The sequence below is a fragment of the Cyanistes caeruleus genome, chromosome 10 (genome assembly GCF_971803275.1).
Source record: "Cyanistes caeruleus chromosome 10, bCyaCae1.hap1.1, whole genome shotgun sequence".
Lineage (NCBI taxonomy): Eukaryota > Metazoa > Chordata > Aves > Passeriformes > Paridae > Cyanistes > Cyanistes caeruleus.
Genome location: NC_141710.1, coordinates 23,565,329 through 23,578,515, shown reverse-complemented (window position 1 = coordinate 23,578,515; position 13,187 = coordinate 23,565,329). Strand labels below are relative to the sequence as shown.

The following is a 13,187-nucleotide window of genomic DNA, read 5'->3' as shown; positions in this document are numbered from 1 at the left end:
AGCTGAGCTCTCCTGTGCTGCCCAGCCCAGCAGGGAGGTTTATTTTGTCCCTCAGAGCTGGAATTCCCTGCTGTAGCAGCCAATCTTCCCACTGCCATCTCCTTCCCTCCCCGTGCCTCGGCGATTGGGTGCCCCCATTCCCTTTCTCCGCTTTCTCCTGAAAATCCAGCTGTGGTTCCAGAGCCAGGCTCAGCTCCAGCACAGCCCGAGCCGCCCCTCCTTCCCAATCCCTCTGCTCTCCTGTGGCTCCACGCCAAGATAAAACTGCAGCTTGCACCTTGGTGCCCATCCCAGTGAATCCTCTGGGAGCCAGCAGCACCTTTCCTGGGAATTCCTGCCACCGGGAACTCCGTGGCTCAACTCAAAGGCTCAATCTGATGGTGCCAACGGAGAAAAAAAATCCCAAATCCAACCTCTAATAACCCCTCCCGTGCCTGTCTGTAATGAACCACCCTGGATCTCCATCCTGTGGGAAGATTTCAGGAAAACTGAAGGAGCAGGAAAAGCTGCAGGCTGCCAGAGCAAGAGGAAAAGAATGCCTGAGGTAGAAAAAAAGGAGATTTAAGAGGCCAGGCTTGTTTTCTTGCTCTTATATGGTGCTGCTGTGCCACCAGCAGCTCCCTCGCTCCATGACTAATGAGGCTCAGCTGGGATCCACCCTTGCTTATCCCGTTATTTTTAGCTTTTTCCAGCCTCCTGCTCGCTGTGTCTGCCCTGGCTTATTGGAAATACTGAGTCTGCACCCTCAGTGCTTGTCCAGAGCAGGCAGGAATGGGATTTCTCATCCCTGAGGGAATTGTTTTTGGAGCTGGCAGTGAAGAGGAATCACCTTTGTGACCCAGACAGCTCCAGACAAGAGGATTCCTTTTTTCCCTTTCTCCCAGTCACCCTGGGGTCGGGAGACAAACTCCAAAAAATCATCTTTACACACACTTTTTAAAGGCTGGAAATTGAAAATTAGCCTGAAACCAGAGCAGGGATTCTATGGAAATGTCACTGGGGTGGGAGCAGGTAGAGAAATCCCACATCCTCTCCTTAGCAACCATTAACTTCCTGGTCTGGGGCCAAAAGCCATTTCTGGATGGAATATGAAGCCCTTGGAATTGTGGCAAAATCCCTGGAATTGCAGGCTGGCTGTGCAGACAGAGAGGACAGAGCTGATTTAAATCCAGGGCATTCATTAATGAATTAATCCTGAGTGTGTCTGGTGCGCTGCACCCACGTTTATCCAGCCACAAAAAATCAACCTGTGCTTGCTCCATCCTTCCCAAAATCCCTGATCCCAGCAGGGTCTGAACCTCTCGGATTTGGATTAAGCCCCCTCCAAAAGAGTGGATTTCTGCCAAAAACTTTGGAGTTCTGGGCATCAGCCTTCAGAGCTGAGGGAAAAATCCCCTTCTATTTTTGTCCTGACCATGACTCAGAGGAAGATTTGTCCCTGCAAAGTCATTCCTTTTTTGAGGAGGCATTTAAAGGCCGCTGCTGTCACCTGTTTGGCTCAGAATATTCCTATTTTTGATGTTTGGCTGTGTTTAAAAACCCAATTTTTCATTCCACATCCACTTTGTAACGTGCTGTGTTTATTTTTTCAGCCTGCAAGTCCCAGTCCTGGGCTTTTGCCACCTCTTTTGCAATTAAAATTACAAAATAAAGCCATAAAGAAATGAGGCCTCTCGGCTGTTCCCACCAGAAAGCACAAAGGGAATAGAAAAGGATGGATGGGCTGGAAGTGAGAGCAGTGGGATAATCCCATCCTCATTCCCAGATTTTGCCCTCTGGCTCAGTGCTTTATTTATAATTAATAACTAGATTTTTGTTGCTGGCTGAATGCAGGTGCAGCACGCCGGATATGCCACACTCAGGACTAATTAATTAATGAATGCCCTGGGTTTAAATCAGCTTGGGCTTCCCTCAGCCTGCAATTCCAGGGATTTTGCCACAATTCCAAGGGCTTCATATTCCATCCAGAAATATTCCCCAGACCAGTAACTTAAGTGTTGATTAGGGGACATGGATTTTCTGTTTGTGCTCCCAATCCAGCAAGGTTTCCAAATAATTCCTGCTGTCCCACCCTGTCCTTCATCCTCAGGGAAAATCCTTTGTTTGGACCATTTTTCCTCTCTTGGAAAAATCCATTAATTCCTCTCCCTGCTGCTCTTTTAATGGGGCTGAGGGGGAAATTTTGTATTTTTCAAATCTCTTTTCAAATATAGCAAAATTATTTCAATTTTTAATTTAAAATTTTAAATTTTGTAAATTCTATAAATTTATTGGAAAAATGAAAATGAACCAAATGAATGGGAGAGGAGGGATAGGGAAACTCAGCTGGACAAACCTGGAGATGCTTCCCATGGATTTGAGCAGGGCTGATAAAAACTCCTCCTAAATCTTAGCAGAGATCAGATGAGGGTGTCACTTATGGGTCACTTTTAGTGATTTTGGTTTATTCTGGATCAACCCAGAAACAGCTGAAACTCAGGGAATCTTTCCCAGCTGGCTTTGGGAGTGGATGGGTGCATCCTGCTGCTGCCAGCATCCATCAATCCAGCCCAGCTTGGAGCAGAAAATGGGATTTGGAGGCAGAGTTGGATCCCTGGAATTCCGTGTGGATGTCCCGGCTGGCGGTGCCAGGACGCTCCTGGCACAGGGAGGAGCTCGGGCACAGCTGCTCCAGCCTGGGACACTCTGTGATCCTCAGGGAATGACAATTCTGGGGGAACAGCTGGCCCTGCTCTGCCTTGGGTGAGGTTTCATTTGGGTTCAGATCCCAGCCAGCCCCATCCCTGTGTTTTCTGGGAATGTCAGGTCTGCACTGCCTGTGTGTGCCAGCCAAAAGTGGGGAAAATCGTTTGGAGCTGATGGGATTTGCTACAAATCCTCTCCCAAATTGTGCTGCAGAGCGAGGAATATGTGAATTTATTGATGCTCAGATAAAAAGTGATTTTTCCTGCTGAAAAGCTGGTGTTCTCCATAGATTCTGCTCACTGGGAATGCTGCATTTCCAGAAGAACTGTTTGTTCCCAACAATAGAAATAAATCAAATTGCAAGGAGGCAGCTGGAGCTTTTCTGTGCTGTCTCCTCACACTCCTGAAGTGCTGGAGATAAATTGCTGCAGACAGGGAATGCTTTGAGTGGGAGGGAATTGAAAGGTTATCCAACCCCAATCCCTGCCACAGGGACACCTCCAACCATCCCAGATTGCTCCAAACCCTGTCCAGCCTGGGCTTGGAAGCTTCCAGAGATGGTGAATCCTTGGGAAAATCCATCCCAGGGCCTCACCATCCTCACAGGGAAGAATTTCTTCCCAGTATCCCATTTAACCTCTGGCACTGGGAGCCATTCCCTGTGTCCTGTCCCTCCATCCCTTGTCCCAAATCCCTCTCCAGCTCTCCTGGGGCCTCTTTAGGCCCTGGAGGGGGCTCTGAGTTTTCCCTGGATCCTTCCCTTCTCCGTTCCCAGCAGTGAATCCTTGGTGGGCTCAGACCTCACCATCAGAGCTCCTCAAAATTCCCTTTTGAGCACTTCTGATCCAGCTTTAGAAATTGTCCAACTGAAAATGAAATCAGTGTGGTACCACTGAGCCTTCCTGGATGGCTTCCATGGAAAAATCTGCTTGTTTTCCATATGTTTGGTGGCTTTTATATCACTGGAGAGTTATAAATACTTGGGTGGTTTAAATGAGTCCCTGCAATTCCCTGTGAAGGCTTTGACATGGGAGGAATCAGGATGGGGAATTGCTGTATCCTTCTGCTCCAGGGTTTTTGGGAAGGGGAAATCCTGCTTGGGTTGTGTGTTTTTATCCCAAATCATCTCTGGTGCTTCAGGTGGGGTTGTAAAGGTGCTGCTTGTAAAGGACTCCCAGAAAATTCCAGGGAAAGAAAAAAGGCGTGGAAGAGGGAAGGACATTGGGTCCTGAACCTGTTGGGGGTTTATTCCCACCTGGAGCAGAGGAACACATCCAAAATGAGGGAAAACCCCTCGGCATCATCTTCCCTCAATAAAAAAGGAATAGTGCAGAGCATTATCCATGGATGTAATCCAAACAAATACTCCCCTTTCCAAGCAGATGTCGAGTATTAACTGATTAAAAATAATCGCTTTTTTCTTTATTTTTCTTGCTGGATTTAAACGCAGGGAAAGCTTTAGCTGGGCTTAAAGAGGAGCTAAATCCCTCATTCCCAGGAAATCATCAGCAAATAGAGCTGAAATCCCGGGATGCTGGATGTAATTCCTGCTTCCATCCAAGCCTTTGGGAGCCCAGCAGGAGCATCCTGGAGTGCTGGGGTTTGTTCCCCGGCTCTCCCTCTGCTGGGGGTTTTCCCTGAGGATTCCAGGGAGCTGCTCCAGGGCTGGAGCCGGGCTGGGAGAGCTGGGAATGTTCCCCTGGAGAAGGGAAGGATCCAGGGAGAGCTGGGAATGTTCCCCTGGAGAAGGGAAGGATCCAGGGAGAGCTCAGAGCCCCCTCCAGGGCCTGAAGGGGCTCCAGGACTGGGCAGAAGGGATGGAGGGACAGGACCCAGGGAATGGCTCCCGGGGATGGATGGGATCTTGGGCAGGAATTGTTCCCTGGCAGGGTGGGGACGCACTGAAATGGATTTTCCCAAGGATTCCCCTGGATCCCTGGCAGTGTCCTGGGGCTTGGAGCATCCTGGAATAGGGGAAAATGTCCCTGCCCAGGGCTGGGGCTGGATGGGTTTTCAATTCCTTCCAAACCAAACCATTCCACGATCCCTCAATTCTCTGAAAACTGAGACAAAACATTCCCAAGTCTTGAACTCCTCCCTGATTTTCACCTGCCCCGCGCTCCAGCCGCCTATTTATTTTGGGATTAAAACAAAACCAACATTAATTGAGCCTGGCTTTTGTATCAGCCGGGTGGGTTGGCCAACACCAGCCTGGAAAATAAACCTTCCCACTTGATAAGGCCCTTCTGGGAATGGCTCTGGGCAGGAAAACATTTCCTGGTGTTCCCAGCAGGAATTCTGGGCTGCTTTGGTGCCTCTCCTGCTTTTTCCCATTCCAAAGGTTTGTGCATGACACGAGTGTGTAAAAATCAATGTGTGTGAGAGTGGGAAATGCCAAAAACGTCGGGAAAAAGGCTGGATGTGGCTTTGCTGGGAGTAATAATCCGGGATCCTTCCCTTCCCTTCCCTCCCTCCCTCGGTTCCCGGCACGGGGAATGGGAGGGATCGCCTTCCCTGCCCGCTTTTATTCCTTTGAAGGAGTTTTTTTTTTCCCAGCGGGAATGAGGATGGGAGAGCCGATAACCTCCCTGTGCTCCTCCCTCCGCCCTGTTAATGATTTCCTTGGAGCTGGGGCAGCCAGGGAAAGCAGAAAACCTGGGAATTCTCTGCCAGCTGGAGAGGGACAAGGCTTGGGATGTGCCAGGGGGCAAAAAAAAAATCCTCAAAATACAAGCCCAGAAGCAGAAATTCCCTCTTTTCCCCCAGAATTTGGGATACCAGGTGTTTCCTCCTTCTGCACAGGAATAATTAAAGAAATTCCATTGTTTCCCTGGAAGAATTTGAGTGTTGGGTAAAGCTGAGTTCGTGTCCGTGGGCAGGGCTGTGCTGCCTGTGCCATGGGATTGAATTCCCGGTGTCCTGAGGTTCTGTGGACACGCAGGAATCGGGTCTGGCTCATTCCTGGTGCCCAGCTCACCTCCAGGACAGTCCCTGTCCGGAGCAGCACCTTCCCAAAATCCCTCTGGACCGGCCCTGGAGGGGTCTGGAGGGAAGGGTTTCACCCCAGTGGGACCCTCTGGAGATTTCTCCAGGGAATTCTGAGCTGCACATTCCTAATCCAAAGCTGGTTTTGGGGAAAGCTTCGGGAAAACTTGTCTGGATCATCTCCCAAGTGCTGTCAGACACCTTAAATCAGGGAGTGCCTCGTGAAGAAACGCAAACCACGCAGGACAAGCACCCCCTGGATTTCTTTTCCCAGCTGGGAAGGGGCTGGTGGGGCTCCCAGGAGCTTCCCACTGGATTGTGGCTCCATGGAAAGCAGCAGGCTGTGTTCATCCTTCATCCCAGAGCATCGCTTCCCGCTGACCCAGCTGGAAAAGTGCCAGGAGCCTTTCCCTCCGTTTAATCCCTCTCAGCTTTAATCATTACCTGCCCACCTCGTTCCTGCCGGGGAATGCAGGGGAGCAAATCCAGAGGCTGAGGATAATTCCTGGCCTTTTCCACCTCCGTGGCCTGGGGGGAAGAGCCTGCCTGGAGCAGGTGGCTCTCTCTGGGATCGTTTTTCCAAAGGGAAAAGCTGTTGGATCCTGGGGGATCCGCTCCAGCCCTGGCAATGGGGAGGTTGGCACCGAGCTTTGGGGTCAGCGCTGGAATGAGGGGGGGAATTGGGAATTTTCCTCATGAGGCTCAGGATTAATGGAATTTGAGTTTCTGGAAGGCATGGAGCCGCTTTTAGCTTGCCACAGATCCTTCTCCAAACAAAGCCAAGGTTACACAGGGAATGGCAGAGTGGGGATGCTTTATTTGGATCAATCTTTATTCTGATGTCTGCTTGAACGGGATTCTCTGCAGATCCAGGAAAAACCAAGGATGACTTCACCCTCTCTTAAAAATTTATGCAGAATATATTAATTCTTTAATTCTTTTTTTCATGAAGCACCTTTATTTATTTTTTTTTTCAAGCTCTTCGCTGCAGGGAAGAGAAAGCAGTGGGAATGAGGGTCTGGGGGACTCCAGGGATTCTCCATCCATCCTCCCCCAGCTGCTCCAGCCTGTCTGTGCTGGTGGGAAGCTGGGAAAGCTGGGCCAGGGTGATGATCCCACAAAGCCCTTTATTTTTTTTTTTTTTCTAGAGGCACATCTGGTGTGGGGGAATCAAATCCGAGCTGCCCTGAGCAAGTGTTCCTGCATTTCAGTCATGTGAATGGCTGAACAGCTGGGCCTAGGAGCAGGATAAATCCCTGTTTGCCGAAGGAAAAGAGGGAAGGCATGGAATTTCTGCCTGGGATTGCACAGGGCATGGGGTGAGCCCAGCCTGCCGCTGTCTGGGTGCTTTAGTGCCCCTTGGATGAGCTGTGTCCAGACAAAAGAAGCACTGGAAATGGGATTTAGTGTGTCTTCACCTCCAGCCGCAGCCAGGGAAACTCGGGGAAAGGAGGCCGGGGGGATTCGTGTTGTGGTCGGGCTCTGCTCCAGGATCCCCCAGCGCTCACTGCACCACATTCCCCATTCCACTCGTTTCTCCAGCCTTTCCGGGGATGCGATTGCTCGGGCAGCCCCTTCCCACGCCTAACCCACCCTCCAGCGCCGGAATTTTCCCGGATATCCAAGCCGGGCCCTGTCCCCGCGTCCCCGGCCGAGCTCCGCTCCCTCCCCGCCGCCGCCAGGAGGCAAAAATAACCGGGAATGTAGGGCACAGCCCCTCCCAGAAACTCCCGCTCGGGATTCCCGAGGCAGCAGGCACAAGGAAGGTGTCGGGAGTTGTTTTTCCAGGGCTGGCAGCTTTTGGGTACCGCGCTCCATCCCCGGCCGGGCGGTGCCGGGGGCTCGGGGGACCCGGACCTGCGGCTGCCGCAGCCTGGCCGGGGCAGAGGGGGACACGGGGGGAGCCTCCCCGTGCCCGGCCTGGCGTTCCAGGGGTTTTTTCCCCCTTCTGGAGAGGAGCGCGGCCGCAGCGGCCCCGCCCGGAGCCCAGCGCGGAGCGGGCGGAGGCGGCCCCGGCCCCCCCGCGCTCCCGGGGCCGCTGCGCAGGCGGAGCAGCGCGGCCGCATCCATCTTCCCTGGCTGCCTCCTCCTCCTCCTGCTGCTGCTGCTGCCTTCTCCCCATCAGCCTCCTCCTCCCCAGCCTCCTCCTCCTCCCCCGGCGGGGCTGCGGGCGCTGCCGGCGGGGCGGCAGCAGCGGATGATGCTCCGAGATGGTTCACCAGGAAAATTGCTCCTACCAGGTAAGGGGCGAGCGCGGCCTGGCCCCCAGCCCCGGGCAGCTCCGGGCAGCCCCGGGCAGCCCCGGGCAGCCCCAGCCCCGCTCTGTGCCCCCCATGCGGCTGCGGCAGCGCGGGGCCGCTGCTCCGGTCTCGCTCCGAGCATCCGGGGATCCGCTCCGGGCATCCGGGGATCCGCTCCGGGCATCCCGGGGGTCGTACCAGCACCCCGGGGTTCTCTCCGAGCATCGCGGGGTTCGTACCGAGCATCCCGGGGTTTCGCACCGAGCAGCCCGGGGTTCGCTCGGAGCATCCGGGGATCCGCTCCGAGCATCCGGGGTTCGCTCCGAGCATCTCGGGGTTCGTACCAGCATCCCGGGGTTCGCACCGAGCATCGGGGGGTTCTCTCCGAGCACCGCGGGGTTCATACCGAGCATCGCGGGTTTCGCACCGAGCACCCCGGGGTTCGCTCCGAGCATCCCGGGGTTTCGTACCGGGTATCTCGGGGTTCTCTCCGAGCATCCGGGGATCGCTCTGAGCACCCCGGGGCTCGGCAGGCAGAGCAGCCCCGGGGCTTTTGTGCTCGCCATGTGATGCTCGGAGGCGCAGCGGGGCCGGGGATGCGCTGCCCGCATCCCTCTGCCCGCATCCCTCTGCCCGCATCCCCCTGCCCGCATCCCTCTGCCCGCATCCCCCTGCCTGCATCCTCCCTCTGCCTGCATCCCTCTGCCTGCATCCCTCTGCCCGCATCCCTCTGCCTGCATCCCTCTGCCTGCATCCCTCTGCCCGCATCCCCCTGCCCGCATCCCCCTGCCCGCATCCCTCTGCCCGCATCCCTCTGCCCGCATCCCTCTGCCCGCATCCCTCTGCCCGCATCCCGCTGCCTTCCTGCCGGGATAAAAGCTCTCCCTGGAATCCGGAGAGCCGCGGGATCGCCTTCCCGGAGCTGCCGCAGCTCAGGGATGTCTTTTTTAAGAGCATTTCCTGCGCTTCCCACATTTCTGCGAGTGCGGGCCGGTGATTCCCAGGCTGCGGGCTGCTCCCGGTTCCGCAGGGAGCGCGGATGGGGGGGACCCCCGGGGGTCCCCGTGTTTGGGGAGCACCAGGATTGTTTTCCTGAGGAATTGGGGGCTGGGCTGCGTTTGGGGTTTCATTTCTCTCTGAAGAGAGGATGGGCGCTGTGGGTGCACCTGCACGGGCAGCAGCTCCCTGCGGGATCGGTGACACATTTAGGGGCTCAGTGGCACAGTTAGGGGCTCAGTGGCACATTTAGGGGCTCAGTGCCACATTTAGGGGCTCAGTGGCACATTTAGGGGCTCGATGGCACATTTAGGGGCTCAGTGGCACATTTAGGGGCTCGATGGCACATTTAGGGGCTCAGTGGCACATTTAGGGGCTCAGTGGCACATTTAGGGGCTCAGTGGCACATTTAGGGGCTCGATGGCACATTTAGGGGCTCAGTGGCACATTTAGGGGCTCAGTGGCACATTTAGGGGCTCAGTGGCACATTTAGGGGCTCGATGGCACATTTAGAGGCTTGATGGCACATTTAGGGGCTCAGTGGCACATTTAGGGGCACCGGTGGATTATTAAATGCACCAACATCTGTCCCTCTGGCACGGCGATGCTGAGAAATGCCTCTGCCTACGTTGAGTGAGGCTGTTTTGGAAATCCCTCATTCCCAACCATTCCCAGAGCTGGACCCTCAGCAAGCAGGGCCTTGCCCAGGCCAGCTCCCCATCCTTGTTTTCCCTCCATTCCCGTGTTTAATTCCAACTTCAGGCCGTGTTTTCCAACAAAATATCTCAGCTGCACAATCCCTCACGAAGGGAGGCGATACCAAACAGAGAGGAGCTGAGATGATTTTCCACGGAATATTTTCACCTGAGCAATTCTGGAAGTGAAATCCCATTTTTTAACCCATTTGGAAAAAAAAAAATAAAAATATCCCGGGTGGATTTTTAAATTTTTTTGGGTTATTTTTTGTTATTATTCTTTTTTTTTTCTCCAGCCTTTTGGTTTCCCTGCACTCTGAGCCTGTTGCTCTGGACAGCCGGGATAAATAATGGTGCCATTGTTTGGGAGCAGCGGATGTTTTCCCAGCATACTCAGGAGCTCAGGGGTTAAAGGTTGGGCATTGTTTCCCGGCTGGAAGCGGCTCCGGGGGGTGGGATGATGGTGATGATGATGATGATGATGGTGATGGTGATGATGGTGATGATGATGCGGCACAGGCCTGGCCAAAATCCCTGGGAGTTACTGCGACAGCTCTGCCGCCTTTCCCTGCTTCCACCCCCTGCTTGTTCATGGATCGCTTCCTCTCCTCCAAACCCATAAAAATTAGAGGGAAACCAGCCAGAAACCACGCAAATCCCAAGGAAAAAAAAATCCAGGGAAACATATTTTCCATGTAAATCTGTTTCCAGACCTTGCTAGGGCGCTGCAGAGATTAGGAACAACCCAGCCCCCTCCCAACCCCATTAACCCAAAGGCCGGGTTTTAATCCTTTTGTGGATCCCGGGATTTGGGATCACGCTGGAATCCAGCAGTGATGGGATTTTGGTGGCACCGTTTAATCTCTGCTCCTTCCTCACACCCCCTTTTTTATTTGGAGCTGTTAAACTGAAAATAAATCAAAGAGAGGAACAAATCAGTGCTTGGGAACGCTCCAGAATGGTTTGGTTGGGAAGAATTCCAGCAGGAAAACTCTGCTGGGCCCAGGTCACCAAAGGCATGGCAGGGAGGGAGCTGGGAGTGGGGCAGGAAGGAGGAAGAGGAAGAGGAGGAAATTCCTGTCGTGTTCCATTCCTGCCTCAAACCCCCCAGAACTGGGCTGTCAGTGCAGCCTGGCTCCTGAGGTTTGCAAGTGAATTCCTTGAATTTAGGCTGGAATTTCCACGGTCTGGAGGCCCCCAGCACCTGCCATCTTTTCCATGGGTGCATCCTGGAATCAGGCTGGATGCTGGCACTCTCTGTGCCATGAATTTCTCTCTTGATTATGCTTCTTTTCTTATTTATTCCAATTTATTTCCCTAGATCAAACATTTTATTTCGGGCTCCACAATTCCTCCTGCAGTGTGACCAGGAAAACCGTGGCTGGTGCCCACTGAGGAATGTTTTGTGAGCTCCTGAGCCCACATGGAATAAAAATCCAGCGTGCAAATCCAGGCTTTAGGCCGGAAATAAAGCTTTTATTCTGCTGTGTGGTTCAGCTGGGCTTTACTGGCCCTCAACCTCAGACAGGCCTTCAGTTTGCTTTGTAAATCTGTATTTTCAGCAGGGCCTGACAGATCCATGGAGCACTGCTGGGATCCTCAGCCTCTTCCTGCTTTAATCCGTGCTTTTTACCCTCGCTGTACGAGCGGGTGACGCGTCTAAACCACGGATTTTTAAATTTAATTTTTTTAAATTTAAATTTCTTAAATTTAAATTTTTTTAAATTTAAATTTCTGGTGAAAAGCAGAGAATTCAGGGGCAGCCCGTGGCTGAGGCAGGAGGCTCCCAGTTGCCCCTGGGAACAGGATTTGGCTGGGTGTTTTGGCAGCAGGCAGGGGCTGAGCTATCTGCTGGCAGCAGGGTCGCTCTGGAGATGGTTCCAGGCTCCACACGTGCGAGGAAAATTAAAAAGGAAAAGAGATCTGAGGAGAAAAGAGATTTTATTGGCTTAGAAATCATCTCTGAGGTGGGGCAGGGGGTGTGGTGGAGCCACAGGCTCGGATCTGTGGGTTTTTCTGGGATGTGGGATGTGTCCAGGAGTTGGGATTGGCTTGGTTTGGCTGTTTTTGAGAGGGAATTGTTGGCACACCCTGTGTCAGGCCCCAGGGGTGAACCAGGAGAGCCTGGAAACCCCCCCAGGATCCCAGTGAACCCCAGAATTCATCCATAAAATTCACAAGCTCGAAATACAAAGTGCTCCTTAAAGAAATGAAATGAACTGGAGACTTCAGGAGATTTCTTTGGTTTGATCCCAGAGGGGTTTGGAGGCTCCAGAAATCAGCTGACATCGCCTTTTCCTTTAAATTTTTTAATTTCCAGTGCAAATTCTGGTGGCAAAATGTAACTCCAAGGGACAAGCCTTGGGGAAAAGCTCCAATTCCATGAAAATCCGGTGTGGAAAAGCTGGAGAGCTGCTGGCCAGGCCTGGTGGCCACGGAGAATGCTCCAGGCTGGCCCAGCTGAGGAGGCTCCGTGCCACTGCCACACGTCCCACAGCCCTGACAATGAACCAGAGCCTTTGTCAGGGAGCTCTGAGGCCTTGTTCGGACTGAGATCCCAAAAAAAGGCTCTGGAAAAGCACTTGGAGTGTGCCAAAGCTCAGGGAAGCTTCACCAGGGGGAGGCCTTGGTGTCAGCTCATCCCCAAATTTTACAGACTTGCAAATGCCTTGTGCTCTGGGTAGGGACTGGTGGGAGAGGTTGATTCCAACATTTGTGATAAAAACAACGTTGTGTGGGGTGGAATCACGGAATGACAAAATAATTTGGATTGAAAGGGGCCTTAAAACCCATCCTGATGGGCAGGGACACCTCCTGCTACCCCAGGCTGCTCCAAGCCCCATCCAAGCTGGCTTTGGATGCTGCCAGGGATCCATCCCAGGGCTTTCCCACCCTCCCAGGGAGGAATTCCTTCCCTCTATCCCATCCATCCATGCTCTCTTTTCAGTTTAAATTTTTTTTTTTTTAAGTTTAAACTCTTAAACAAGTTTAAAACCGTTTCCCCTTGTCCTGTCACCCCATCCTCTTGTAAAGAATCTCTCCCTGATAGTTCTGGCAACTTGAGATTCCAAGATCCTGGAATTTTCCTCAATCCCCAGAGTGCTCCATGGCCATGATTTTGGGAGCTTGGAGGGTTTTCCTTGAACTCTGCTGGGAATTCAGGGGGATCCTCTCCTCCCTTGGGATCCAGGGGTGTTTGGGAGCTGATCCCAGCAGGAGCTGGGAATTCCTCTCCCTCTGGAGTACACCCCAGCCCTGAGGGGGATTTCACTGACTCCAGCAATGCTTTGAAGCTCAGGAAAGGGGAATTTTGCTGCTTTCTTGTCCTTGAGCCACCGAGGGGTGTTCCAAGCACCCCAAACTCGCCGTGCCCTCTTTCCTCGCCTCACTCAGGGATGATTTCACCACTTCCATGCCCATCCCGGCGTTCCTGGTGCTGCTGGCTCCGTGTGCTCCCATCCCAGGGATCCCCAAGCTGACCTGCTCCAGATTTTGGGGCTCTGAGCTTTTCCTTCCTGCTGGAAAAAGGAAATCAGGCTCTTCCCCCTCCGGCACATGGAGAGAGGGAGTGGGATCAGCGTTCCTC

General features: G+C 53.2%; 1 protein-coding gene across 4 annotated transcripts in view; it reads left to right on the top strand.

The window, feature by feature from the left end:
* LOC111933286 (schwannomin-interacting protein 1) overlaps positions 1-13,187 on the top strand; it is an 83,080-nt gene that overhangs the window by 55,766 nt on the left and 14,127 nt on the right. Inside the window, exon 1 of one of the 4 annotated variants that reach the window (XM_086843246.1) lies at positions 7,696-7,910. The exons of the other annotated variants lie outside the window; for them this stretch is intronic. Coding sequence (XP_086699372.1) covers positions 7,881-7,910 — 30 coding nt within the window. The 5' untranslated portion in view covers positions 7,696-7,880. Of the gene's footprint in view, positions 1-7,695; positions 7,911-13,187 lie in introns of those variants that run through there. 4 annotated transcript variants of the gene reach the window in all.